This window comes from Lonchura striata, chromosome 2 (genome assembly GCF_046129695.1).
Source record: "Lonchura striata isolate bLonStr1 chromosome 2, bLonStr1.mat, whole genome shotgun sequence".
In the NCBI taxonomy this organism is placed as follows: domain Eukaryota; kingdom Metazoa; phylum Chordata; class Aves; order Passeriformes; family Estrildidae; genus Lonchura; species Lonchura striata.
In genome coordinates this window covers 355,860-381,295 of record NC_134604.1, presented here as the reverse complement: position 1 = coordinate 381,295, position 25,436 = coordinate 355,860, and the positions used below count along the sequence as shown (strand labels likewise).

At 41.7% G+C, this 25,436-nt stretch overlaps 1 protein-coding gene across 1 annotated transcript; it reads left to right on the top strand.

Moving 5' to 3' along the window:
- The first annotated feature begins 554 nt into the window (after positions 1 to 554).
- TOMM70 (translocase of outer mitochondrial membrane 70) lies at positions 555 to 24,300 on the top strand. The gene is made up of 12 exons (XM_021545510.3): positions 555 to 806; positions 9,115 to 9,288; positions 10,823 to 10,949; positions 13,452 to 13,561; positions 14,898 to 15,046; positions 16,227 to 16,434; positions 17,022 to 17,156; positions 18,342 to 18,449; positions 19,565 to 19,681; positions 20,532 to 20,629; positions 21,148 to 21,270; positions 22,195 to 24,300. The coding sequence occupies exons 1-12, from the start codon at positions 555 to 557 to the stop codon at positions 22,346 to 22,348; spliced, it is 1,755 nt and encodes a 584-aa protein (XP_021401185.1). The 3' UTR covers positions 22,349 to 24,300.
- The last annotated feature ends 1,136 nt before the right edge of the window (positions 24,301 to 25,436 follow it).

Genomic DNA, 25,436 nt, shown 5'->3' with positions numbered 1-25,436 from the left:
CACGCATGAACAAAATCCCAGTATTACATATAAAATTATTTTTATGACAGATTCAATTGATAATTGGGAAGAAAACATAAAGATTTCATGTATAACAAGGATTGCTCCAAAACTCTTATGTAAGAAGTCCTAGAAAGTCCGAATCAGGCACATTAGCTGAAACTTGACAGAATTAGAGAATCAGCCAGGTAAGGCTGGAAGGGGCACAGTGGAACATTGGTCCAACTCCCCGCTCAGGCAGGGCCGTCCCAGAGCACAGGGTTGCCTCCAGACAGGTCGGGAGTACCGCAGTGAGGGAGACTCCAGCGCCTCTCTGGGCAGCCCGTTCAGTGCTCGGTCACTGCAGTTAGGAAACCCCTCCGCGTTCCGGTGGAATTTCCGCGCCGCCGCTCCCGCCCCACAGCTCCGGGGCGCGGCCAGCCCCACGCGGCCGCGGGGCCCCTCCGCGCCGGCAGGGGGCGCTGCGGGCGCGGCGCGGCTCCCGGCGCGCCCCGCGTGTCCGCCGGCCCTTCCTCCCCGCCGCCTCCTCCTCCTGCTCCGCTCCTCCCGGCGTCATGGCCGCCTCGAAGCCCGTGGAGGCGCCGGGCGCCGGCGGCGGCCCCGCCGGGCTGTCCCGGTGGCAGCTGGCGCTGGTGCTGGGCGCACCCATCCTGCTGGGTGCCGGCGCGGTGTACCTGTGGGGGCGGCGGGCGGCGCGGCGCGGGAAGGGCGACAGGGAGCGGAAGACGCCCGAGGGGCGGGCGAGCCCCGGGCCCGGCGGCGAAGGCGGCTCCGGGCAGCCCGACGGGCCCGGGCACGAGGAGATGGTGAGCGGGGAGCGGCGGGGCCGGGGCCCGGCGGCCGGAGCAGCGCGGGATGGCCCGGCGGCCCCGCAGCCCGGCCGAAAGCGCCGTCAGGGCGCCGGTCCCAGCGAGCGCCGGGCGGCTGAGGGGACGGGGCCCGGGGCTCGGGGCATCCCGGCCGGGCTCTGCCCGCCGGGTCACGGGCTCACACGCCGGGCAGCTCGGAGGGCCCGCAATGGGGCAGGGGCATCCCAGAGCACACGGCACAGAATTGTGTCCGGACCGTCTGGAATTGCCCCAGCGAGGGAGACTCCACGCCGTCCCTGAGCAGCGTGTTCGGTGCACGGCCACTGCACGTAAAGAAATGCTTCCTCGTGTTCACGTGGAACTTCTGTGCGTCAGCTTCTGCCCATTGCTTCTTGTCCCATTGCTTGGCACCACCGAGCAGAGCCTGGACCCATCCTCCTGGCTTATTTCCTCCAGATGTTGGTAGATATTGATGAGGTCCCCTCTCAGCCATCCCTTCTCAAGGCTGACCAAGCCGTTCTCCCTTAAGTTTTGCTCCCGTGAGAGATGATGCTTCGGTCCCTTAAATCACGTTTGTCACCCTTGGTTGGACATGGTCCCAGACCTCCACATCTTCCTGTGGTCAACCTGTGTGACCCACAGAGCTCTTAGCCAGGCATTCGTGGTTGTGGTTCTGCCCTTGCTGCAGAAGGATTGGAAGTAGTTTGTTCCAAGATCAGGCATTGCCAAATGCAACTTCTCATTAAGTGCCTAAGCTTGGATTTGTGCTGCTGAGGGGTAAGTTTCCTTCAGAAATAGTGTTTTGAAAAGGAAATCTGGGATCTCTTGTGTGTGAGATGCTGGATACAGCAGAGTAGAAAGAAAACACAATCAAGATTGTTTTGAAATGGAATAGTATGTTCCATGAAAATACAGAAGTCTCACAGTTTACATAGCAGAGACTTCAAAGTGTAGAGTTTAACTAAGTAGACATGCTCTCAACATACATTTATGCTGTTGTAAATTACCATTCTGAGAACTTTCAGCTAAAATGGGCTGTGCAAGAACTCGAGGACAACATGTAAGATTGGAGTCCAGATTGGATCTATGGTTCTCTGTTCTCTTGTATATCTGTATTTGAAAAAAATGGCTCTAAGATGCACTTTCTGCACATCTGTAGTCCCAGATCTACCTTGCCAGTCATGCAGCTTTACTGAGGTGAGGTTGCAGTTGACAAGCATGTTTAAAGTAATGGCTTTGACAAACTGATTGGCTTTATAAGAATGTCCTGTACTGCATTTTCTTCTCCTGTTCTTGTGTATCACCCAAAATGCTTTGAACTGTCAGACAGTTTAAGGTTCCCAGCTGAAATGATTAGGAGAGAAAAAGAATCACCTCTCAGAGGCTGGAAAAAGTCCGTTTTAACCTTGGTGGTTTGAGTGATGCAGATTGAGGCGCTTGGGCGGGCAGTGGCAGCGCACATGGGAGCGGTGAGGAAGGTGGCAGCTTCCCCAGCTGGTGAATCACAGCTTCTCTCAGGCATTCCTGAAAGCACAGTAAGCTGTAGAACCTTTGCTGGACCTTGAGGCAATTACTTGAGTGCAGTGATTTGTTCTTCCTGGGCACCAAACAATACTGAAGAAGTTGTGTACAGAGGACAAATTCAGACTGTGTACAACTCGTGGCTGAAAGCAGCATCTGGCATATTTATGGGAGTGTGCTTGCTGCGTGTGAGCTCTGCAGGTCTGCAGGCTGCTCCTGACCTTTGTCTTCCTGCAGTGACTTCCCTGTTCGTGTGTTCACTCTGGGTTCCTTAACTGTGTTTCTGAATTCCAGCAATATCCAGGGGTTTGTAGTCTGCAGTTGTAGGAAGGAAGCACTTAAAACATTTAAAACACTTACGTAGCACTTGATTTAAAATAATTGTGTGTTGCTGCAGAAATTGAACTACTAGAAGGCTCTATGTATTTAAGGATAAGTTGAGTGGTATGACCCGATGCAAAGTTTCTTGAAGAGTATCATTGCTTACACTGTAAAGAAATGAGAGATGTTGCTTAGGAAAGTTGCAGAAGTTATCAGATTTGTCTGATTACATGAGATAATTGTCTAGTTGGTCAAAATATTTCCTGGCTGCATCAGGAAAATAAATGTGGCTGCAAGTTCCCAGGACTGCTTTATATGTGTGTGGAGGATTGTCTTCCTGTTGCTCATATCCAGAGCAGTGATGCCATGTAGATTTCATGTTTCCTCTCATATTTTATTAGTTACAGATATTAGTAATTAGACCCATGATTGAAAATACAACCACTGCAGATGCTTCACTTGTGAAACTGCCTGTATTGTAATAATCTGCCTTTCTAACATGATGAGGTATGTTTTGTAACTCACTTGGATTTCACATACAAGTCTGCACAGTGAATAAGAGCCAGTAATTCATTTCACAGTTGAAATACAGAGGAAAATCTTTTGGAAAACACATAGGTCAATAATGAATCTGCTACCAACAGCTGTGTCAGCTAACTATTCTTTTACTCATAAATGTAACTTAGGACACATACTGTTTTGTGCTTTTCATTAAATCAGCCCCTGTATCCATTTGATGTTCTGATCATTGTTTCTGAAGACAAGAACTTGAATTTTTTTCTTTGTTCTCTAAAAGTATATAAGTTCTGAAATCTTCCTTATTCTTTATTCTGACTTGTTACTATTTTGCATGTAGTTCAAGCTTTTCTTTTACCTGCTGCACAGGCCTCACATTTTTTTCCCAGGCTGTGTCTGCACCAGAGGATTCTCTTGGCATCGAAGCACTGGCCAAGTGTGTGATCTGTGACTGACACTGTGTTGGCAGAAGCCCTTAGCACAGGTGCTATATTGGGAAAAGCTGAACTACTTCTGAGATTCCTTCTCCTGTAAGCACAGCTCCTTAACAGTACAGTAAACTGGTATTTTTGGGCCAGATGAGTGATGATGATAAAACTTCATCTATGGATGGTTCAAAGGTCGTAAAGTCAAATTGCATCTCTTAATGACAAGCTGTAATTGTTTCTTATCATTTAGATGGAATGTGTTTTAGTCACCCAGTAGCAGTTGCTTTTTACACGCTCTCCTGGTTTGTGGGGAGTATTGTGTAATTGAAACATGGAGTGCTTTTGAGACAGTGAAAATTTAACAGGGTAGAAATCCATTTGGATTTAAGTGAAATGTGCCACTTTGAGCTTGCTAACATAAGTGAAATATGCTGTTTAGTCTGGTAACTGCAGCACTAGCAAAACTACCCCAGCTAAGGAGAAAGAATGCCAATTTCTACACTAAAAGAGATAAGACAGAGTGACCCAGGAGTTCTTTCTGTACTTTCTGACAAAAACTGAATACAAGTGTAACTAGCTGTAAGTTGAAATTAGCAGAATGAATATGCATGAACCTATTGTGAAATTCTATGCATATGGAAATTACTAAGGGTAATAAAAAAGGATATCAGGAGTTCTCAGAGGTGCACATGTTCATTGAAGGACAATGAGTCCCCACATGGTCCAGCACTGTGAATATACAAACATACCCATTCTCTACAAATCTTTATTGGAATTGTGGGGTTTGATTTTTCATCTGCATTTCACTTTGCATGTATTGCTTTAGTTGGTGGCCAGTTGATTCATTTTTTAAACTTATTTCACGATAAATTCTTAGCAGGTTTTATACCCTCCTAGTCTTACAGGAGTGAGCAGTGGTTAGTCAGTGAGGTAATGTGTGGGTTGCTTCCGTATTCTTTTCCCCTGAAGTTGGAATCAATTCCTTTTGCAGCTCTGTGATAGTCCAGATGTGACCCCTTAACTCTTTCAGCAAGCTGCCAGGGTAACCCTGTGTTTGGTGTGAGAGGAGGTCAGCCGGGTGGCCTCGTGCACTGCAGACAAAGCATTGGGGTCCCAGCAGTTCCCTGTCCCCCGACACTTCCCTGTGAGCTGGGAACTGTCCTTGAGTGCAGAGGTGGGTGAACGTGACAAACTCCTCGGCCTTTGTGGTGCCACATACCGGGATCAGCAGCCAGCTAGCGTGGCTGCTGTCCAGTGTCTGTTTTAGTAGCAACTGCTGAGTGCTGCCTCTCACTGCTGTGACATTAGATCAGGATATGAACAAATGGAACCCCTTACTCTAGATACACTCACCTTGGTACTTACTCTTAAGTCGGTCTAAGCAAAGTGACTACAAAGTCATTTCTGTTGTACTGTGTACCTGTTCCTAGACTCTTGGCTTATTCATGGAAGGCATGGATGGCAAATTAATTTTACAGGAAGGTGACTGACTGAGAACATTGTGAATTTGTCCCATAAACTTCATTATGGTTTTTTCTGAGTGTAATACATCCTTGCTTGGGCTTTGAATTTACTTCTAAAGCTCATGTAAACATACTTTTTCTCATAATGGTTTTCATCCTAAAGAGACTTTTCAAACTATTTATATTCAGTTAGTGCCTTTATTTGAAAAAAGATGAACCTTAGTGAAAAAAAAAAAAAAAAGTAGTAGAAAGGTATTCAGAAAAGGACAGGATTTTTTTTCCTGGTACCTCATCTCATTAAGAGGGTTCTCTCACTTGGAAAGGACAAAAGAGAGGCCTAGACCAAGGCCTTCTTTTTTTGCAAGTTGAATTAAGATGGCTGAAACAGTAGTCGCCCTCCATGTCATCTGTCAGATAAGGGCTTATGCAAATCCTTTTCAGCCAGAAGAAAACACTGAAAGTCTCTGGTCATGCTTCTGTTGTGAACCACTGTCATCATTGGCTGGCAGGAAATTTCTTGTTCTGCTTTGAATAACAGTCTCCCTCAAATATATAAGGTTCTGAGCTGCTAGTTTAACAATAGTGCCATTGCAGGGAGTTACTAAGCATTATTATTCTTGCAGCTGGCAGTTTGTTCCTGTTAAGCTGCTGTTTGCACACAATTTCTGAACATTTTGTGAGCAAAACACATTTGATGAAGCTAAAGTAGAAGTTCATAAAATATTGCCAGTGTTGTCTGTTCTTTAGTCAGTTAGCAATCTGCTTGTTCTGGTACCTGGATGACTGATAACTCAATTTTACAAGTGTCCTTTGGCTTTAGCTCTGTTTTAAGACTTGTTAATGAACAGTTATTTTTTGTGTAGCTGCTAATAACTTCTGTGTTATTTGTGTGCCACACAGCATGGTTCAGGTCAGGTGAAGAGAACCAGTGAAACTGGAAAATAATGTCTAGAAGTATTTCTTTGGCAAGAAAATGGAAGAATGAGGTTTTTGATTATTTGTGCCTGAAGTTTGTTTGCATAATCAATTTCTTACGTACTATCTTGTGTATGTCCAGTGTAGCAATTGAGAAGGAATTTTTAAAAATACACTTAAAAATTTTGTAAGTGTTAAATTTAAGGCTTGACAAGCCTTCAAAAACTGACTTTATGAATTAATATGAATTAATTTTCATAGTCTTATTTGTGCTATCACTAAAAGGTATTGCAGCATATAATGGAAGTTCTTTAATTTTTTTTTTTTTTTTTAATAAACAGCTACCAGAAGCCTTCCAAACCATCAACAGCAAAAAACCCTCACCAAACCAACCGAAAACATACATTGGATTTGGTGGTGTTTTGGATGCACACTGAGGGCTACAGCAGAGTAGTTTGAGTAAGGGTGCAGAGATAAAACATCTCAGAGCAAGCAGTTTAGTTTAAGGCAGCATAAACAAACAAGTTGACTTTTTCCTTGCCTGGGGTTCTACTGCTGACTTTATTGCATGAGTGCATGAGGTGCTTGAAGTTCTAACTCCTTACCCCCACATTTCTTCCCTCATACAATGGGTGCAGCAGGGGTAACCAAGGAGTCAGCAAATGTTCCATGATTCATTTCTGTGTGATTTGGTGTGTGGTCTGTGATGCTGCAACTGTTACCGACAGTTTACTCACATAACAGAGTTACTGATTTTCATAACTTCATGTTTGTAGTCCCTGAATTTTTTTGGTCATTGTTGTGTGCACTTGTAGGCTTGTGGGAAGGCTTGCTTCTTCCCAGGAGCCAGCAGAGCACCAGTGAGAGCCCCAGACCTGCACATGTCCTGCTTGCAGTCCCACAGCTGACACCGGAGCAGCACTTGGCTGTTACCAGCACTCCTCATCCCTAGCTGGTGCCTTTGCTCTCTGAATGCCTAGGATGGAGCACATGGACTGCTCAGCTGGGGCACACACTGGGATAGACATCCCTGGGATGAAGCAATTGGCAGTGATCATGAAGCAGTAACCTAGCTGCAGTTAGCCTTCATCTCTGCAGTCTTAAAGAATTTCCACACTGGGAACACGTGTGAATATTACAACATGGCCCACATAATGTGTTTTCCTTTTCCGACCCAAGTTAGTAGGAACAGCACTGAATTTTGTACGATTTTTACACAAAGGTGTTTTTAATGTGGTTCCCTCTAGAAATGTACACAGAAAAATTCAAGCTGACTTGCATGCATTTAAGTTTACAGCATATACATAACCCTTCCCTTTGTTAAAAACATTCTTGTATTTGGAGATAAATTTACGACCTACTGGAAATAAATTTAACCTTTTGAGACTTTGGTTAAGTTTTAAAGAAACAACTTACCACATACACAGTTACGTGTATCTCAGTAAAAATAGTTGCACTCTAATTTTGGCATAGAGTAGCGTAGAGTTACACACAGTGTAGGAGGTGAAGTTAAGAATCTTTTACCAAATTAAATGTGAAGCTTTACAATAGAAAACTCTGAAAACCTTGCAGATTGCCTTGTTCTGTGAACAGTAAAGATGGTGCAGATTGATTTCCTGTGGACCCACTGATTAATAAGTTGTGAGAGAAGAGATTTGCTGGCAGTAGAGATATTTAAGAAATTCTCTCCCTTATATGGTTTCATTTGTAAGTCTCCCCTCAGGAGAATGCCTCTGGGATACTTTTGTTCTATTTGGATGCCTACTTTTATGTAGGAACTGAGGCTAGCACCCATTATCTGATTCTCTCCTGCCAGGATAAGGATGCAGGCCTTAAAACACAGGATATAGAGCAAGTCCTGGCTTCCTCTCAGGTTTTCAGTTTTAAAGCAAATCACTTAGATGCAAGAAATGATCAGGTTGGAATGAAGTGAGCAGACATTAAGGGGAATGGGCAAAAGAAATGCAAAGTTGCTTTCAAATTTATGTTACAGCTTTCTAATTGTCTGTATCTATTAAGTTTGGCCCTGGCAGTGGATAAGTAGGTAGAGGAGGCAGAAGGATGGTCAAAGAGCAGCAGGGGCAATTCCCAACAAATCCTCCATGATCTGAAGTGCAGGTGATATGTAGTGAATTCTGCAGCTATTGTTATAGGCACTGCTGCCCCCAGTCTGTAGCCTTTCCCTCCTCAGAAAGGTTGGTAGAATGGCATGTGTGCCCATACTTCTGTTCATTTTGGTATGGCAGAACTGCCCCAAAATGTTGTCCCTGAAGTAAGGCTGTGACAGAAGAGCAGAAATCTGAAAGATCAATGTTAGAATCTTTTGCAGCTCTTATTTTTTAAATGCTCTTTGATAGAGCATTTTTACATCTAATCCCTTACAAACCACAAGATTTGATAACTAATTTGTAAATCCAGGGGTTTCGAATGTTAGTTTCTGCAGAAATACAGATCATCAACATGTGGTGCAGAGCATAAGATGCATTTAGCAGGATCTCAGGCCAGTCAGCAGTGTCCCATCTGCTGCTAAGATGGTGATGGTCCAACACTTGTCATTGCATGAAGCAGAGTGTGTGAAGCTGTAGAGAATCAGCTATAAAGTTGATTTGCCTAGTGCATGAAAGGCAAACCAGCTTTATTTTCCTTACAGGTTTTGTTTGTCTTACTCAGTAGGTCTTTCCACAAAGTGTTTTCCATATTTAATTCGTAGTCTGATAAATCACCTTTGGTCTTAGAGGCTGTATCTATTTCAGAAGGAAGCTCTTCTGTCTGAATTGCTTTGAGGGTTTTGTTGTCTTTACACATTTAGCCTTTGGAGAAACAACTAACCTCATTGGTTCTTCTGATCACCAGCCATGTAAAAGATTACAATCTGTTTAGCTTTCCAAACAGAAATCACTGCCTTGTTTATTACCATTGTAGTGAATCTTGTGAAAAGGTTATCTCCTGTCTGATACACGTGCAAAAGAAAATTCTTGTGTGTTTCCAGGAATTGAAATCAGTGAGATTTTTCAGAAGTCTGGGTTAGAGTTTACAACTTAGGTCCATATTTAAATCTTTGAAGATGAGCCCTGAAGTGCATAGCTTGTGTGCTGTGATGCCTTTTTAATTTGAACTGACCTCTCACTTTTTTTTTTTCAGAGTCCTCTTGGTAGAGCCCAAGCAGCTAAGAACAAAGGAAACAAATACTTTAAAGCAGGAAAATATGAGCTAGCTATTCAATGTTATACTGAGGCTATCAGCCTGTGTCCTCCTGAGAAAAACCTTGATCTTTCTACCTTCTACCAAAACAGAGCTGCTGCCTATGAACAACTGGTAAGAAATTAAAGATGATTATGTGTTTATTGTAAAAAGTAGCATTATCAATTTTGTCACTTTCATCCGCTGAAAGGTCCCAAGTGATAGCATCTGCTGCTTTCACAACAAGATGCTGTTGTGGCTTTTTTCAGCTCATCATACTTTTCTACATATAAATAAAATTATTTTCTCTTAACTGCACTCAGTCTATCTTATGTAATTCTTATCCATCCTATTCTTTCAAGACAAAAGTTTTAATTTCTTATTCTCTAGAACAATTTTGTGGTATATAAATTAATTTTACATCTCTCTACTTGAGTTTTTAACCATGAAAGAAATGTGAAAGGCCAAATATTTTGGATGCTACTTCACAATTATAACAAAAAAATCATTGAAATCCTAGTAAAGGCCAAGACTTAAATTTTGCACATGGAGAAGTAATATTTACTTGACAGCTGAGTATAGTGGATGTTATTTTAGAAGTCAGCCAGTGTTGCTTATTATGGTATGATGGATTTGCTTGTGAGGTCGAGTTGGTGAGCTGTATAAAGGAGTGGAAAAGTAGCTTTTTACAGTGTGAAGTATCAGGTGAGTGGCTGTGCTTACATAAATCTGGTATTAGATTTATTTTTTTCTAACACAAATTCATGCCATAATGAATCCCAAATGCATGTGGTTCCTCTATTAGAAAAGTCTGTTTTGATAAATTGAAATAACATTAAAAAAAAAGTTTTAGCGCTTTAGTAAACCTGTTTGTTCCATTTTATTTCCATCTTTTTCCTTCTAGTTTTCTACACCACTGTTTCAGTGCCCATGTTACCTCCTGGAAGCATCCTTCTATCATTGTGTTCCCCCATGGGATCTGTGCATGGCCCGGTGTAGGGTTCTGTGGGAGTCCTGTTTGTGGTGCAGGGGTGTGCAGTGCCCGGGCAGTGTCTGCCTGCAGGGCTGCAGCAGCAGCAGAGGGGCAGTGAGCCCCAGGGCTGCAGCAGCACTGTCCCCAAGCTGCTTGCAGGGCTGCAGCAGCAGCAGAGGTGCAGCGAGCCCCAGGGCTGCAGCAGCGCTGACCCCGAGCTGCCTGCGGGGCTGCAGCAGCAGCAGAGGTGCAGCGAGCCCCAGGGCTGCAGCAGCACTGACCCCGAGCTGCCTGCGGGGCTGCAGCAGCGCTGACCCCGAGCTGCCTGCGGGGCTGCAGCAGCAGCAGAGGGGCAGTGAGCCCCAGGGCTGCAGCAGCGCTGACCCCGAGCTGCTTGCAGGGCTGCAGCAGCAGCAGAGGTGCAGCGAGCCCCAGGGCTGCAGCAGTGCTGACCCCGAGCTGCCTGCAGGGCTGCAGCAGCAGCAGAGGTGCAGCGAGCCCCAGGGCTGCAGCAGCACTGTCCCCAAGCTGCTTGCAGGGCTGCAGCAGCAGCAGAGGGGCAGTGAGCCGCAGGGCTGCAGCAGTGCTGACCCCGAGCTGCCTGCGGGGCTGCAGCAGTGCTGACCCCGAGCCGCCTGCAGGAGCAGCACAGTAGCTCAGCACAGCCCCTCTCACTGTGCCCTTTTCTGCCTGCAGCAAAAGTGGACAGAAGTGGCACAGGATTGTACCAAGGCTGTGGAGCTTAACCCGAAATATGTCAAAGCTCTCTTCAGACGCGCCAAGGCCCATGAGAAGCTAGACAATAAGAAGGAATGTTTAGAAGGTGAGTGGCTCAAGCTGTGCGTACTTAAAAGTAGAATTAGTTCTGCTGCTTTGAAGATGGCAACTTCTGGAAATACTTTGTTCTTCTGTAGCTACAGTAATACAGAATTATGTATTTAAAACCATTTGTATCTTCTGCAAATACATATTCTTCTCTTGTCAGAAGAAACCTTTTCACATTTCTCAAATTCTCATCTGCTCACATCTGTAATACTGCTGAGAAATTGATGTTACTGTAGCAGCTCAAGGTGTTTATTTTCCAGGAAACTCCTTTGTTTTCGGATAGAATTAGTCTAACGTGATAAGTGGATAACCAGTTGTTATATTTCCATGCAGTAAAGAGACTTTCTTCTTCTGTTTGTTTTAGAGAAATTATGCTACTACAGAAATGAGGGTATTTTTGCAGGTAGAGGTACATGGTCAGAAATAAAAGTATTGCAGTAACTTAAATGCGTTGACTGGTATTAAAGGGGAAACAGGCTTAGCAGCATTTTTTTTATGGTGCATAGTTATGAAAACGAGAACAGATTAATTTTTTTAAAAATATTAATACTTTGTGTTCAGAAGAAATTGCTATGTCAGATCCTTCCAGTGCTATTTGTAAACAGAATACATTTAGAACTGTCAGGAAGATGTCACTGAGAAGCCATGGAAATTAAGACCTACAGGTCAGATGTATTGTCTCACAGCACTTTTGAGCTATAGTACACTGCTTGGAATTACCCATATAAATTTCATCAAGTGAAATCATTCCTGCTGATGTTAGGTTAAAAGACAAATGAAATTTTCAGCTGTGTTCATTATCAAAGAAGGACAGAAAATAAAGTGGTGCTTTGGCTGGGAAGTCTAACAGTTAAATTAGTTTCATTATGTGGAACAGCCAAGAATTAGGTCTGCCAAATTAGAAGGTAAATTAGATGTGGAACTTGTATCTATCTATCTGTTTACCTGCTGGCAGGATGCCTTTATGCCCTTTAAGACCATAGTAACTAGAAAAGGACAGCTTGGTCCATTTAGTGCACTCCTTTGCAAACCACTGTGTATCAGCTGCACTTCTAGAGTGCTGTAATAAAATCTAAGCCTTATGTAGCTGCCAGGTGATAAAAGCCCCAAGAAAGATCAAGTGTCCCTGTGACAGTTTTAAATATAGCTTATTTTTACTGTTAATAGCAGTAATATTAGTGACAATTATTTTCAGCCGTTTTTTCTATTAGATTTTTTGCTTGCAGTTTTTTCACATCTGAAGTTTATTGCTTTTTTTTTTCTGAACTGCACTGTTTTTCTATAACCCTGCTTTTGCCTGCTAGCCACATATGCCCAGTAAAATTCCAGGAAGTAGGGTATGCCCATGTAGTGAAGGAAAGCAAAACCAAACTAACTCCAAAACCCCAGCCACTACCAGCAGAAAACTCCTCCAGTGATCCCTGGCAGTATTGTTTTGGAAGATGCTGCTGCTGCAGCCAAGCCTGGAGTGCAGCAGTCTTTGGGCAGAGCGTGTCTGCTGGGTTTGTATAAGACATTCTTTCTGGGGGTACTGTATTTGCCCAGGGACTTTGATATGCTTCCTGACCATGCCAGAGGTGCAGGGAGTTTCTGTATAAGTGATAGCTTAATAATCCCTCTAGCAGCAGAATTAGAGAAATATTCTAAAACTCCAGGGCAAGACATTTACTTTTCAAGCATATTCAGACAATACACTGCTTGAATTTCAAGTCCAGGCTCTGGTCATCTTAACTAATGTTTAAATGAAAACATTTAAAAAAATGTTACCTGTGGTAGTAGTGCATTAAGTGGAGGCTCCAGATAAACTGTGCATTTCACTGTAAGAGTGTATTTCTGTAGGAGTGCATTTCACACTGGGAGGTTTCACTTGGGCAGCAGTGGGTTAACATTTGCAGAGGTTTCTCAGTGTGAATGAAAGCCATGTAATAGGGGCTGGCACTTCAAATAGGCCAGCAAGGTATTTCTCCTTGCTCCCTTCCAAAGTCATGGAGGTGAGCAGAAAAAAATTGAGATAGAATTTAGGCAGATTTCTTAAACTGAGGAGTAAGTGAGATATGATGGGACTGAATGTGAATTTTAGAAGCAGAAAATAAAGACCAGTCCCAGAAGAAAAGCCGTGTTAGCACTTTTAATGCAAAGATCATATGAACATAATTACTCTCCTTAAAGTTTCAAAATGGTGAAAGCCCCTGCTAGAGGTATGTATTTTCACTGTTGATTTAAGTGTGTTTGTCTCTAAATAAAAGCATGAACAGAAAAATAAATGTAATTTATTTTCATTCACTGTCATGAAGTCCTTTTATCCCAGGAAGATAATTTTGGATACAAATTTGTGTCTTGAAGAATACAGTAAATACAGCAAAATGGAAACAGCCTTTGGCCTGAGAACAAGACATGTATTATTTTGGCAGTGCCTCATTGTACTCAGTGGCACATTTTATAATGTACTTCAGTGACTATCAGAATTCCTTTAATCTCACTTTTGTACGTTGTTTCCTAGATGTCACTGCAGTCTGCATTTTAGAAGCCTTCCAAAACCAGCAAAGTATGTTATTAGCTGATAAAGTTCTTAAACTCCTTGGAAAAGAAAAGGCCAAAGAGAAGTACAAGGTAGGACTTGTAATAGTGCTGAGTAATTGTTATTTCACCTGAGCAGCTGTTGACAAGTCGGTTGTTGGCATTCTGTCAGTTGTTGTAAACAAGTCACTGTCTTCATCTGCTCAAGCATAAGAAGCACAAACACAGACTGGTTTCTACAAAGCTGCCATTGTACCAATGGGATTTTCCTGTGGGACCTCTCCAAAAGTTTTGGAACCTCAGCAGGGAAGAGAGATTTACTTCTAGCAGTTGTTTTCCTTTAACAATGAAATTTGTTATGACATTCAAGAGACACCCTAAGTTGGTGTGCTGCTCTACGTAGGACTTCTGAACTTGCAGCTTCATGGAAACTGGGTGTGCTGGAACAGACAGACATCTATGCATGAATGTTTGGAACCTGCAGAAGAGAAAACTGGAAGCATAGGGGTAGCCAGGAGCAGTCATTTTACGTGACTGTAGGTTTACAAAAAGGTTGGGACAGATATTAGCATGTTCTTGGTTGTTGTTAAAGCATTCTTGTTTGTGTTTTGATAGTGGTTGAAGTACTGAAATCCTGTGTTAGTTTTGAGATGCTGAATTTCTTTACTATAGAAATTAATATAAATATAGTATAGTATAGTATAGTATAGTATAGTATAGTATAGTATAGTAGTAACAACAAATAATGTTGAGTGTGGTGGATGTAGACAGGTGTGCTTCAGAAGAGTATATTCAGTGTTTTTCTGCAGGGGAGACTGAATTGTAAATCTTGTGTGCAGTTTATTTTAAACAAGAAATATTTTTTGGCTGTAGAAAAGATTGATTACCTGAGAGGTGTTACTTCTGTGACTTTAAGTAAAATATATTGTATCTGGGCCAAGTTCCACACAGACCTAGGGTATTGCTTCATTACTCTCCATTGTAACAATGACAGCAGCTTCTCTTGGACAAGCTGGAGAAAAGAGGAAGCTGCCATTCAGAATCTGTGTGAATTTAGGGTCATGCTTAAATCACCAGTTTGTATTTTTCACCCAGTTTATGTGCACATCCAATGCTTTAGTACATCTACCCGATATGATATCCTGAGTCCTTATTTCTAGCCACATATGTGGAAAGATACAATCTCCCTCCCCCCCAAATACTATCACTTTGTTTTCACTGGTGACGGATGTTGCATTGTGATCTAAAGCTTAAAAAATTCCTAAACATCAGAATGGCAAATCCAAAACATCAGGCTATCAAATGAGAAAGTCATACAGTGGTTCTTCTTCCATCAGTTTTTTTTTGATAATTGTGTTTGCTATCCATTTCCATCTTTACCATCTGATCTCACCACCTAATGACTTGGAATTACCTTTCTCTGTTTCAGAATCGGGAGCCTCTGATGCCCTCACCACAGTTCATTAAATCCTACTTCAGTTCTTTCACAGATGATATAATTTCCCAACCTTTGCTTAAGGGTGAGAAATCAGATGAAGATAAGGACAAGGAGGGAGAGGCTTCTGAAGTAAAAGAAAAGTGAGTGTACAGTATAGTTGAGACTTGTTTGGTACTGGAATTAAGTTTTCAGTGATTTGGAGATTTTGCTTAGTATTACGTGCTGCACATTTCTGTAGTACTTGGTTTGGAGATTCCTTTGATATAAATGATATCGGGATTGCAAGTGAAACCTTAGTAAAAGCTGACTGGCTAGTTCCAAACTTGCACTAAGCAGAGGAAGGACAACGAGACTGGGAAGATATGCTGAATATTTACTACAGTGTCATAGTAAAACTTAAGAGATGGGAGAAGGATCTTAGGAGATGGAGAGGGCTGAATGATGCTTTGGGGCCAAGGAATATTTTATAATGAAGGAGCATTTCCAAGGAAGAGAGCAAGATAGCCTTTGGACTGGCAGGGAGAAGATGAGCTTGGAAAAGGGGGTGTTTTTAAAAAGACCGCATGTTTTTTAAATGAAAACATGCATTTACAGCAACTGAGGCTGAAATAGTGTTTTATCTTTCTGGAATCAAATTGCCCATAAATGAAAAGTTTGTTCTGACATAGAAAAACTTGGTTTTGCAGGGGATTTTTGTGTTTTTTTAGTGGAGCCTGAGCACCACATAAATGGTTCTTTAATTTACTATGCTACTTTCCAGATTATTTTTGGAAGATGGCAGTGCTGTCAGTTTGGAAACCATTGCAAAAAGCATTATGATTTTTTTTTTTTAAAGTAAGAGAGAATGTCCTGATCTACAGGCAGATTCACTGAATCCAGGATACCGCTGAGAACAAGGCAGTGCTGCGTTTTTTTGCTATTAAATAATTTCTTCCACATACAAGCTGCACATTTCTAGGTTTAATATGTCACTTTCCTGTCCATGAATTCCACCCTCTTGTTTTAAATCAGAGATTATTGCTGTTCTTCATGTGGAAAAAAATCTCAAGGGACAAATGAAGCTCACATTCAAAAACCTTTAAAACATTTTTCTTCTTTCTTTCTAGTGTAATTTGGCCAGTTTTTTTGCAAAGTGTTTTCCATCTATTATGGCTCCATCCAGGAATGGATGTTCCAATGGGACTGTGCTGGTGTTGTAGAAGTATAGCACAAGTTAGTATTTGTAATAATTTGATGACACATCTGAATGGAAATTGCAGTGTTCACTGAATGCATATATATATATATATATATATACAACTGTTCTTACATCATTTACAGCTCTGGCTATTTGAGAGCAAAACAATATATGGAAGAAGAGAACTATGACAAAATTATCAGTGAAAGCACAAAAGAAATTGAAGCAAAGGGAAAATACATGGCAGAAGCTTTGCTTCTGCGAGCTACTTTCTACTTACTTATTGGCAATGCAAGTGCTGCCAAACCAGACCTAGATCAGGTCATCAGCATGGAAGATGCAAATGTGAAGGTAAGAATCTGTCACAGCTGGATTGTAGTTGGGATTGAGAAGTTAGATGATAAACTTGCAATATACATCAAGGAGTTGTTTGTCCAAATTTTCAGGTGTATTAATGGGAGTATTCTGGTTTATTTACTGTTTTGTTACTAACAAATTGTTTTTTTCAAGGACTTGTTAATTTTTGAGACAGCTATACTGAGTAGTGCAAACTGAAGGTGATAAGTACTCCAAACTAAAGAAGGGGGAAGCTGAATGAATTGGAGGCTTTGCCAGTCTGGATAAGTGAAAAACCTTAATTGCACTTGTATATTCAGCTGCTGCAAAAAACATTTATGTATTTGTAAACATAGGAATTTAGAAGGTTTTTGCGGGGGGGGTTTAGAAGTCCACTGAAATGGAAGCATAGGCTGATGTTTTTGAAATTAAGTAAGGGAGCTCATTATTTAGGGTCAGTATGAAACTTATTCCTGCTTAGAGTAATTGAAACCTGTCAGTGGGAGAAACCAGTGAAACAGAAAATTTCCTGGGATTGTAGTGAAGGCTGAAAGGTGGAGCAGCACGGGGGTGGCTGATGTTTCCCCGGCCGTGTTTTGCAGCTGCGAGCCAACGCTCTGATCAAACGGGGCAGCATGTACATGCAGCAGCAGCAGCCTGGGCTGTCCACCCAGGACTTCAACATGGCTGCTGACATTGATCCTCAGAATGCTGATGTTTACCACCACCGAGGACAGGTAAGCAGCCTGAGGGACTTGGGCCCAACACTCGGCTATTTCAGTGTGTACTGAAGGAGAAACGGTGTCGTTGGAGACACTTTATACTGTTTGTGCAGAAAAACATGAACTCCTGATTGGGAGCTTTTCTGGGATAAACACACAGTCTGTTTTGGAGGTTCAGGTCAGGCAGAAGCAGTGTTTTTCTATAGCTGTAGGAGAGCACTCTATGCTATGAACTGAGACTTACAAGTACTGGGGCTTGTCTACATTTCCAGCAGATAAAGGCTGTTCTGTGAAGGGCCTGGATGGCAGGGCAGCATCTGCACAGCAGGAAGCTTTGGTACAGCAGAGGTAACGTGTCCCTGAACACCTGCAGCCCTGGGCCCTGGACTTGGATCTCTGCAGCTCATCCCTCCCTACCCTGTGACACTGCTGGCTCCTTGACTAATTTCTAGCCCTAGAGCAGCCTGCTGCCACAGACCTGTAAGATAAATGGTACTGGCAGTAAAAAAGGAACACCAGCATATGCAGATAGGCTGAGTAATATTTGTCAGGAAGACTTCCATGGATCAAGAGTTTTTCTCCATGAATTTGTTAGATCTCTTAAGTGCTCAAAATGAAGATGGTGCTGTGTGTTGACTGAAAGGAATGAAAGTGTTCTGCAGATAGAAAATTTGTGTTTTACTGTAACTTCACAGTAAAGTAAGAGAATGACGAAGTGAACTCCGCTCCTGTGGAGGAAAAGAATGTCAAAAAAAACCCCAAAAAAACAAACAAACAACAACAACAAAAAAAAACCCAACCCAACAAAATAAGTTGAAATAGAAGCTGGAAAAGCTGAAATGTTTCAAATCCAAATAGTCCACAGATACTGGCTACAGAGAGGCAAAACAACTTGAGAAAAATACAGCATAATTTTGGAGACTGGTCATAATGCTGACACAATGATGACAACAGTCTAAAATGCAAACATTCTCAATCCTTACACAGGGTCATTGCCTGCTTGTGTAGGTACTAAAGTTCCACTGGTGGCTTTGATAATACAGTTATAACAGTGATTTTTAGTTATGGGTTTTGTGGGTTTCTAGACAGTTCTGCAACTAACTGGAGATGATATGAGTAACTGATGCTAATTGAATTATCATGTAAGTGTCTGAAGCACAGATGAAATAGAGAATTAGGATTTTCTTTCATTCTGGCTAGCTGAAAATCCTGCTTGACCAAATTGAGGAGGCTGTGGAAGACTTTGATGAATGTATCCGATTGCGACCCAATTCTGCCTTGGCGCAAGCACAGAAATGTTTCGCTCTGGTAGGTAATAACGTGCTGGGGCTTCTCTGGGTGCTTTGGCTTTAGAGAGCTCTGGGAAACACTCTGTTTCTCTGGTTTATTCCAATTGAACAGCCAAGTAGGGCAACATGCATCTCTGTCTTAATAAGGTAAAGGAATAGTGCAACAGTTTCTTCAGTAAGAGTATGGATTTGCTGCTTTTCTTTTGAAACACTGATTGTTCAAACAGTAGAACATTTTTTTCTGTTCTGTGAGAGAGGAACAAAAATCTCGATTCTAATTGGAGCACATAAAATTGTTTTTAATAAAGCTTTACTATTGTGGAAAACAGTCATCATCAAGAAATTGGAAACAAACAATTTCAAGCTAGTACAATGACTCAGTGTGCAAGAATCCTGTCAGGGCAGTTTTGCATGGTGTGAACAAGGAGGAATGCCAAGTTTGGCATTTCTAAGCATTTGAAATAGAGGGAGGCTGTCACAATTATCAGGCCTTACGACTTCCTGCTTTCATCTGGTTTCCTCTCCAAGCCCAGACACTTGGACAGGTTCCCAAAACCAGATTTGGTAGGATGTACAGGCATGTAACCTTCTGGAGCTTAGCATGAAATCATACAATGGCCTGGGTTGGAAGAGATCTCAAAAACCATCTCATTCCAGCCCCCCTGTCATGAACAGGGATACTTCCCACTAGACTAGGTTGCTCAGAACTCCAGCCTGACCTTGAACACTGCCATGGTTGAGGCATCCACAACTTCTCTGGGCACTGTTCCAGTGTCTCACCACCTTTACAAGAATTTTTTCCTAATATCCAAGCTAAACCTGCTGTCTTTCAATTTGAACCCATTCCCTTTTGTCCTGTTTACATATTCTTGTAAAAAATAATTTTTACTCTTGTAAAAAATCTCTTCATCTTTCTCATGGCTCCCTTCAGGTATGTGAAGACCATGATTAGACCACCCCCAAGCCTTTTCTTCTCCAGGCTGAACAATCCCAATTTGCTCAGCTTATGTAAAATAACTGAATTATTATGATGCAGGCAACTCTTGGGGAGGTGGGTAGCGGCCTGATCAGCCTTTTTTCAGTCTGGTAATGGCATAATTTTTTTTTTTTTTTTTTTTTTTTTCATTGGAATAGTATCGCCAAGCTTATACAGGAAGTAATGCTTTGACTGTGCAAGCAGCCATGAAAGGTTTTGAAGATGTCATTAAAAAATTCCCAAAGTGTGCTGAGGGCTATGCACTCTATGCTCAGGTATGTTTTTTTCTCACTTAAAGAAAATGCTGCATTCTCTTGTACTTTTTATCTTGGCTATAATATTTCTTCATTTCTTCAAATAACAGATGAAGATTTGTGACACTAAATTCTGAGATAAGACATGCTGCCTGGAGTTAACTACTTGCATTTGTGGTTATGGGTGTTCTGGGGCAGAGGAGGTACCAGGGAACTGGTGGAGCAGGATGTAAATAATGAGAGTTGAGGGTGGTTATTAGGAGACGGAGGTTATTCCTGCATGGTTCCCTCCTTCCTGCAAGTATGTGGTATCTCAGATGATGCATGTCAGGGATTCTCTGGGTAATTTGAGAGTCAGATGTGTGGAACTAGGGTGACATTTTTCTTCTGTTACCACTGGCATGTAGTGGTGTAGAACAGCTGTTGGGAGTACATTTGTAACAGAGACTGTAATTTCTTCTCCAAGACTGTACTGCTGGTTTTAGTAGGAAGCATGAGACATTCTGATTTTAAGTAGGTTGGCAATAGATATGCATTTCCTTCTGAAAGAGGTATATCTGAAAAAGAAAGAGTTGAAGCTTGCAGGCACAGACTTTTAGAATGGTTTTTATTTACAGCACACAGCATGCTGCTTGTGGATCTCCTATTACAGGTGGCAGTGTGGTCAGTAATTTGTGCATTTAAAGCACAGAAGCTTTCCAAAAAGCCTCAATTTTGAAACTTAACTCTGGTAACTGATGTGCCTGGCCTGCTCTACCATAAATGAACTACATTCAATCTCACGCTGTCAATACAGTTTTAATTAGAATTAGCTGGATGCAGAGTACTTCTTTGGTGGCTTATTGACAAACAGGTTTCTCTTTTGATACAGGCACTAACTGATCAACAGCAGTTTGGCAAGGCTGATGAAATGTATGATAAATGCATTGACCTTGAGCCAGACAATGCCACTACATATGTTCATAAAGGGTATGTATTGAATTTGCAGTCCTTTTGGTTGAGAGCAGTTGGCATATTTAGATTCACCAACCTGAATTGAATGTATATTTAGAAATTTAGCCAGGAAAAATAACTCGAAAGCATCTTTGTGCTCTTAAATGTAATTCTATATTTTGTCTTGACTAAGCTGCAAAAAAGTTTCAGGAAAGTTTCATCAGTGTTCATTGCTAATTGAGTATCTGCTTGAAGTACATCTGACTTTTCCTTTAGCCCTATTAGTTTGTGTTGTAGTTTTTTCTTTCATAAAACAATGTGTACCAAGTCCTCTTGGGAAAAATTTGCCTTTCTTTAGAATCATTAAAGCAATAAAGTGGCTTATTGAAAGTGACTTCTACAATAGGTGTTTTTAAAAATCATGAAGTTACTAAGTTACTGTGTACCTGCATTAGAAATTAAATACATTATGCATTTGGGATGTTTTTGCTTACCATGATGAAGGTTTTGAGAGGAGTATGTGAAGCCAGTTTGAAATTTTCTCTTTCTTGTAGTTTACTTCAGCTCCAGTGGAAGCAAGATTTAGACAAAGGATTAGAACTCATAAGTAAGGCCATTGAAATTGATAACAAATGTGATTTTGCATATGAGACCATGGGAACGATTGAAGTGCAAAGGTAATGCTGAATTGCAGTGTTAAGAATTCTTAGTTACTTCTGAAGTTACAGTATTTCCTCATGGATCTTAGGTCTTGCAATCTTCTTCCTGGTGTGCTGTAAGGCCAGCTCTTAGCCAAAGTCCTGATTTCTGTTCTGTAACTCTTAGGCAAAGCATATGCATTTTCTGTGGCATAATTGTGATTTATGATCTGATAACTTCTTATCACCAATTTCATACTTAATGGACAACGTGCAGAGGAGTCTGTGCATGTTAAATACATTCCTTCTTCATTTGAAGTGACTTCCTTAATCATTACCTGGCTTGTCATTACCTGGACTGTCTGTATTGAGGATCCTGTGCTGTTTTCTCCTGCAATCAACAGGACTCCAGTTCACAGTTCTTGAGGGAAAGAGGAATGCCCCGCTCTGTAACATTGTAGTGCAGCTGTGCAAAGGTTTGGGGTGTCACTGACAGTACAGTACAGAGTCTCTTTTTAATATGTCTAGTCCTCTACAGGACGGACAATTAAACTAATGCCATGAGAAATTTTGCAAGCATTTCCTATTTAAATAATGTTCCTCTGTCTGTGCAAGTTTTCCTCCTTTTTTATACTAAGTGCTTTCAGGGGAGATGAGACTTCATTCACTTGGCCAACATTGTCTTTGTAGTGAACTTGGTGTCCTGTGGAGAACATTTTATCCTGCACCATCACCTGTGGGGGCTCTCAAGAGGAAGGCTGTTTAACAGCTGTCCTAGTTGCTTAGGCTTGGTAACAACTCTGAGTTTACTCATCACCACCACAAGTTCTTGTGGTGGTTCCTCCTGAAATCCTTTTCAGTTATTAATGGTGGAGAGTGTAAGTCCTGAAAGAAAAAAGATGTTTTAAAGATGACAGGATTGCTTTGGCAGTCTTAAACAGGCTAAATTTTTGTTTATTTCAGAGGTAATCTGGATAAAGCCATTGAAATGTTCAACAAAGCTATCAACCTGGCCAAATCAGAAATGGAGATGGCCCACCTCTACTCACTCTGTGATGCTGCCTATGCTCAGACAGAAGTTGCAAAGAAGTATGGATTGAAACCACCAACGCTGTAAAGAAACAAGGAGGAAATGACCTTCCAAAGTGAAGTTGCCCACTTCAGCCAGCCCTAAAGACGCTGTTGCAGACCATGCTGAATGGTGGAACTTAGTTTTTTCCTGTTCATGGTGTTGTCATTTGCTACATCTGTTAAATGTTTAGGTGTTGTGGGAGTGGTTGTTCAAGGAAGTATGCAGTGCTGCATCTTGTTCCTTCTGCAGCAGAAACCTTAGAGTGTGTTAAGGGAAATAAAGTTGCAGGGGAACCAAAGGAACATATTTTGGCCATGCAAATAAAAACTTCACACTGATTCATTTTGGGTGATTATGTTGTGGGCGATTTTTGCTTTATCAAATAATATTACAGCATGTGGGTTTTTTCCTGTTGATTTTAAAGGTAATACTAGTAAGTGCTGTAAAATAGGTTTTATATCCAATTAATCCTTGAGGGTTGATTTAAATTTTGCAAAAATTAATTTTCAAACTTTAATAATAGAGGGTTTTTTTAAGTCAGTAGATGTGGAGAGAATACATGTAAATATATGCAAGCATGCACAATCTTCCCTTAAATCCCCTTCCACCCTCTGCATAACTTCCTTAGAAATAGTCCTGTGGCAGCTATTAGGGAATTAATTTGATAGTCCTTATTCTCACCCCAGAAAGCCCTAGAGTACTGCATAGGAGAGCTAGGAAAAAGGTTGGCTGGGGAAGGAGGTCAGGTAACATTGCTTCAGTGTAGACTTTACTGGAAGAAAGAATGTATTCCTGTGCAGCAGTCCTTACTTGAATGTCACAGGAAATTGTTCTGGAGGGTTCAGAGGGACTTTCAAGAACAGAAAGCACTGCTGGGAGTCAAGCTCCAAAAGGTAAGGTCATGCTTGCATATAATCTTTGCAATCTCTGATGCTTTTGCATAAGTGTAGCAGCTGATAGACTATCTAAATTTTCTTCAGTCTCTAGAGACTGCTGGGTTATGATCTCCTTTTAAGAGCTCCTTGGCAGGATTAAGTGAGGTAAGGAACAAAGCATAGGCTCAAACTTCCAATAATGGATTTGCAAACTGCATTTATTTTGTTGTTGTGTAGACCCTATCTTGTCCAAGTTTTCAAATACTGTAGAAGGGAAGCCATTGTGCTGCAAACAGTAGATGGGCAAATTATGAAAGTGTTTTTCTCTCTTAGGAACTTCACAGAGGGCACTCTTGCTTTGGGTTGATCTTTCTGGTGTGGAAGTCAGTCCATCTTACCTTTCCCTGTACTGATGTGGCTGGATAAACCTCATGCAAATGATGTAGCTTAATTTAGGACACACTATATTTGGCTTCTTTCCATCCTGAAATCATAGATTTGTTCGTGGTGAATTGTCTATAACCTTTTAAAGAAATTAATGATGCTGTAGTCAAACTGTCTTGGTCTGTAGTTGTGCCACCATACAGCAGCAGCTTGCATTTTCAACTTGACCTTCCTTTCTCCCAGCAACTACAGTTGAGTATGCAAATGGTGGAGAGCAGAGATAAAGATTTAGTCATTATTTTAGTAGCTCATTAGGTGACCTGAAATCATAGCACTGGTGTAGAATTGAAGATATGGGAAGGTACTGGCAGCTTCTAGGGGCACTGAATGTAACAAGTGTCAAATGTCTTCGCCAACTTCCAATCTCTGCATCAGTTACCTGACAACAAAAAAAAGCCAGGCTGACGAGTCCTGTTCTCTGAGGAGTTTTTATTCGCATGGCCTTATTTACATTGGCATTTTCTCCTCATCACCCCATCTGTACCCCACTCCTCACCCCACCCAATCAATTAAGGGAAAAAAGCATGTGCTGTCAATTACTAGCATTCCAAATCATCACGGACTTTTGCCTGTTCTTCAACTAGTTTGAAACTGCACTGAAAGGATGCATTGTCTGTAATTTTTTTGTAAATGACATATCACCTGTAAACTGAAAAAATAAATAACTACCTTCAAGTATCTCTCTCTGACATGTATAAGAACAGGTTTTGATGAAGGTGTTCCCTGCAGTAGTGAGCTCTGTGCTTATGTTCTAAGTCTAGGAAGAACTGATCATTGACTGACTCCTTGTCATCTTCTCTCACTTCAACGTTTAAGAAAGGATGAGGATAAAGAATGTGGAATCAACAAATGCGATCTCTGCTTGCTTCCATCACCCACAGAGGTATGATCTTGAGAGCTGAAGATTACAGGGGAAAGGAAGTGGAGCCAGGAGGGCTGGGAATCTGAATAGCTGTGACCCTTTTTATGTGTGCATGCAGCTGCATCCCTGTGATGAAAGGGACTTTTTGTGAGTAGTTGCTACAGTTGAGGTTTTATTTTAAGCCAGGTGTGCATGTGAACTTTGAAGTGAGAAAAGTATTACTGCTCTTTAAAAAAAAAAAAAAAAAAAAAAGTTGAAATTATTTAGGAAGCTAGTATTGAAGACTTGGATAAAGCCCATGTGTCCTAGAGGGATACTCTGGGAAGTTGCTTCTACATACAATTGTCTAGCAACTTAATTCTCATCATGTATGGTCCCTGCTGTTCACAGAGACAATGCTGTCAGGCACATGGTGTGATTCTTGGGATGTCCTGCACAGGGCCAAGAGTTTGACTCTGATCCTGACAGGCCCCTTCAACTCAGCATATTCCATCAGTCTAAGCTGTGACTTGAATTCCTAGGATCTAATTGCAGATGGAAAGGAAAGAGGGAACTAACATGCACTGCAAAGTTATACTGTAACTTACTCTGGAACTACCAAGAGCAACTTAGATGCAGGTTTACCCAGCCCAGGAATTCTAACACTGCCCAATTTTCTGCCGTTTCTTCAAAAATAATTTAAATTCTTGCAGACTGAAATTCTGGAACTGTTTCAGGGTTGTTACTGATTAGTTTCCTGGACTTACAGAATACTGGTGCCTATGTGTCATATGGACACTTGCAAGTGCCTGTTTTCTACCAACACAAAGGTTGAGTATTGGCTGCTTCAAGTACTGTGGCTAAGAACTGACAGTGTACTTTTTTCAGTGAAAGCCTCGCAAATTCTCAGTCCCATCTGCATCATTTCTGAGTGCAGCGCACTGGAGACCCTACTAAATACCCTGCTAAAACA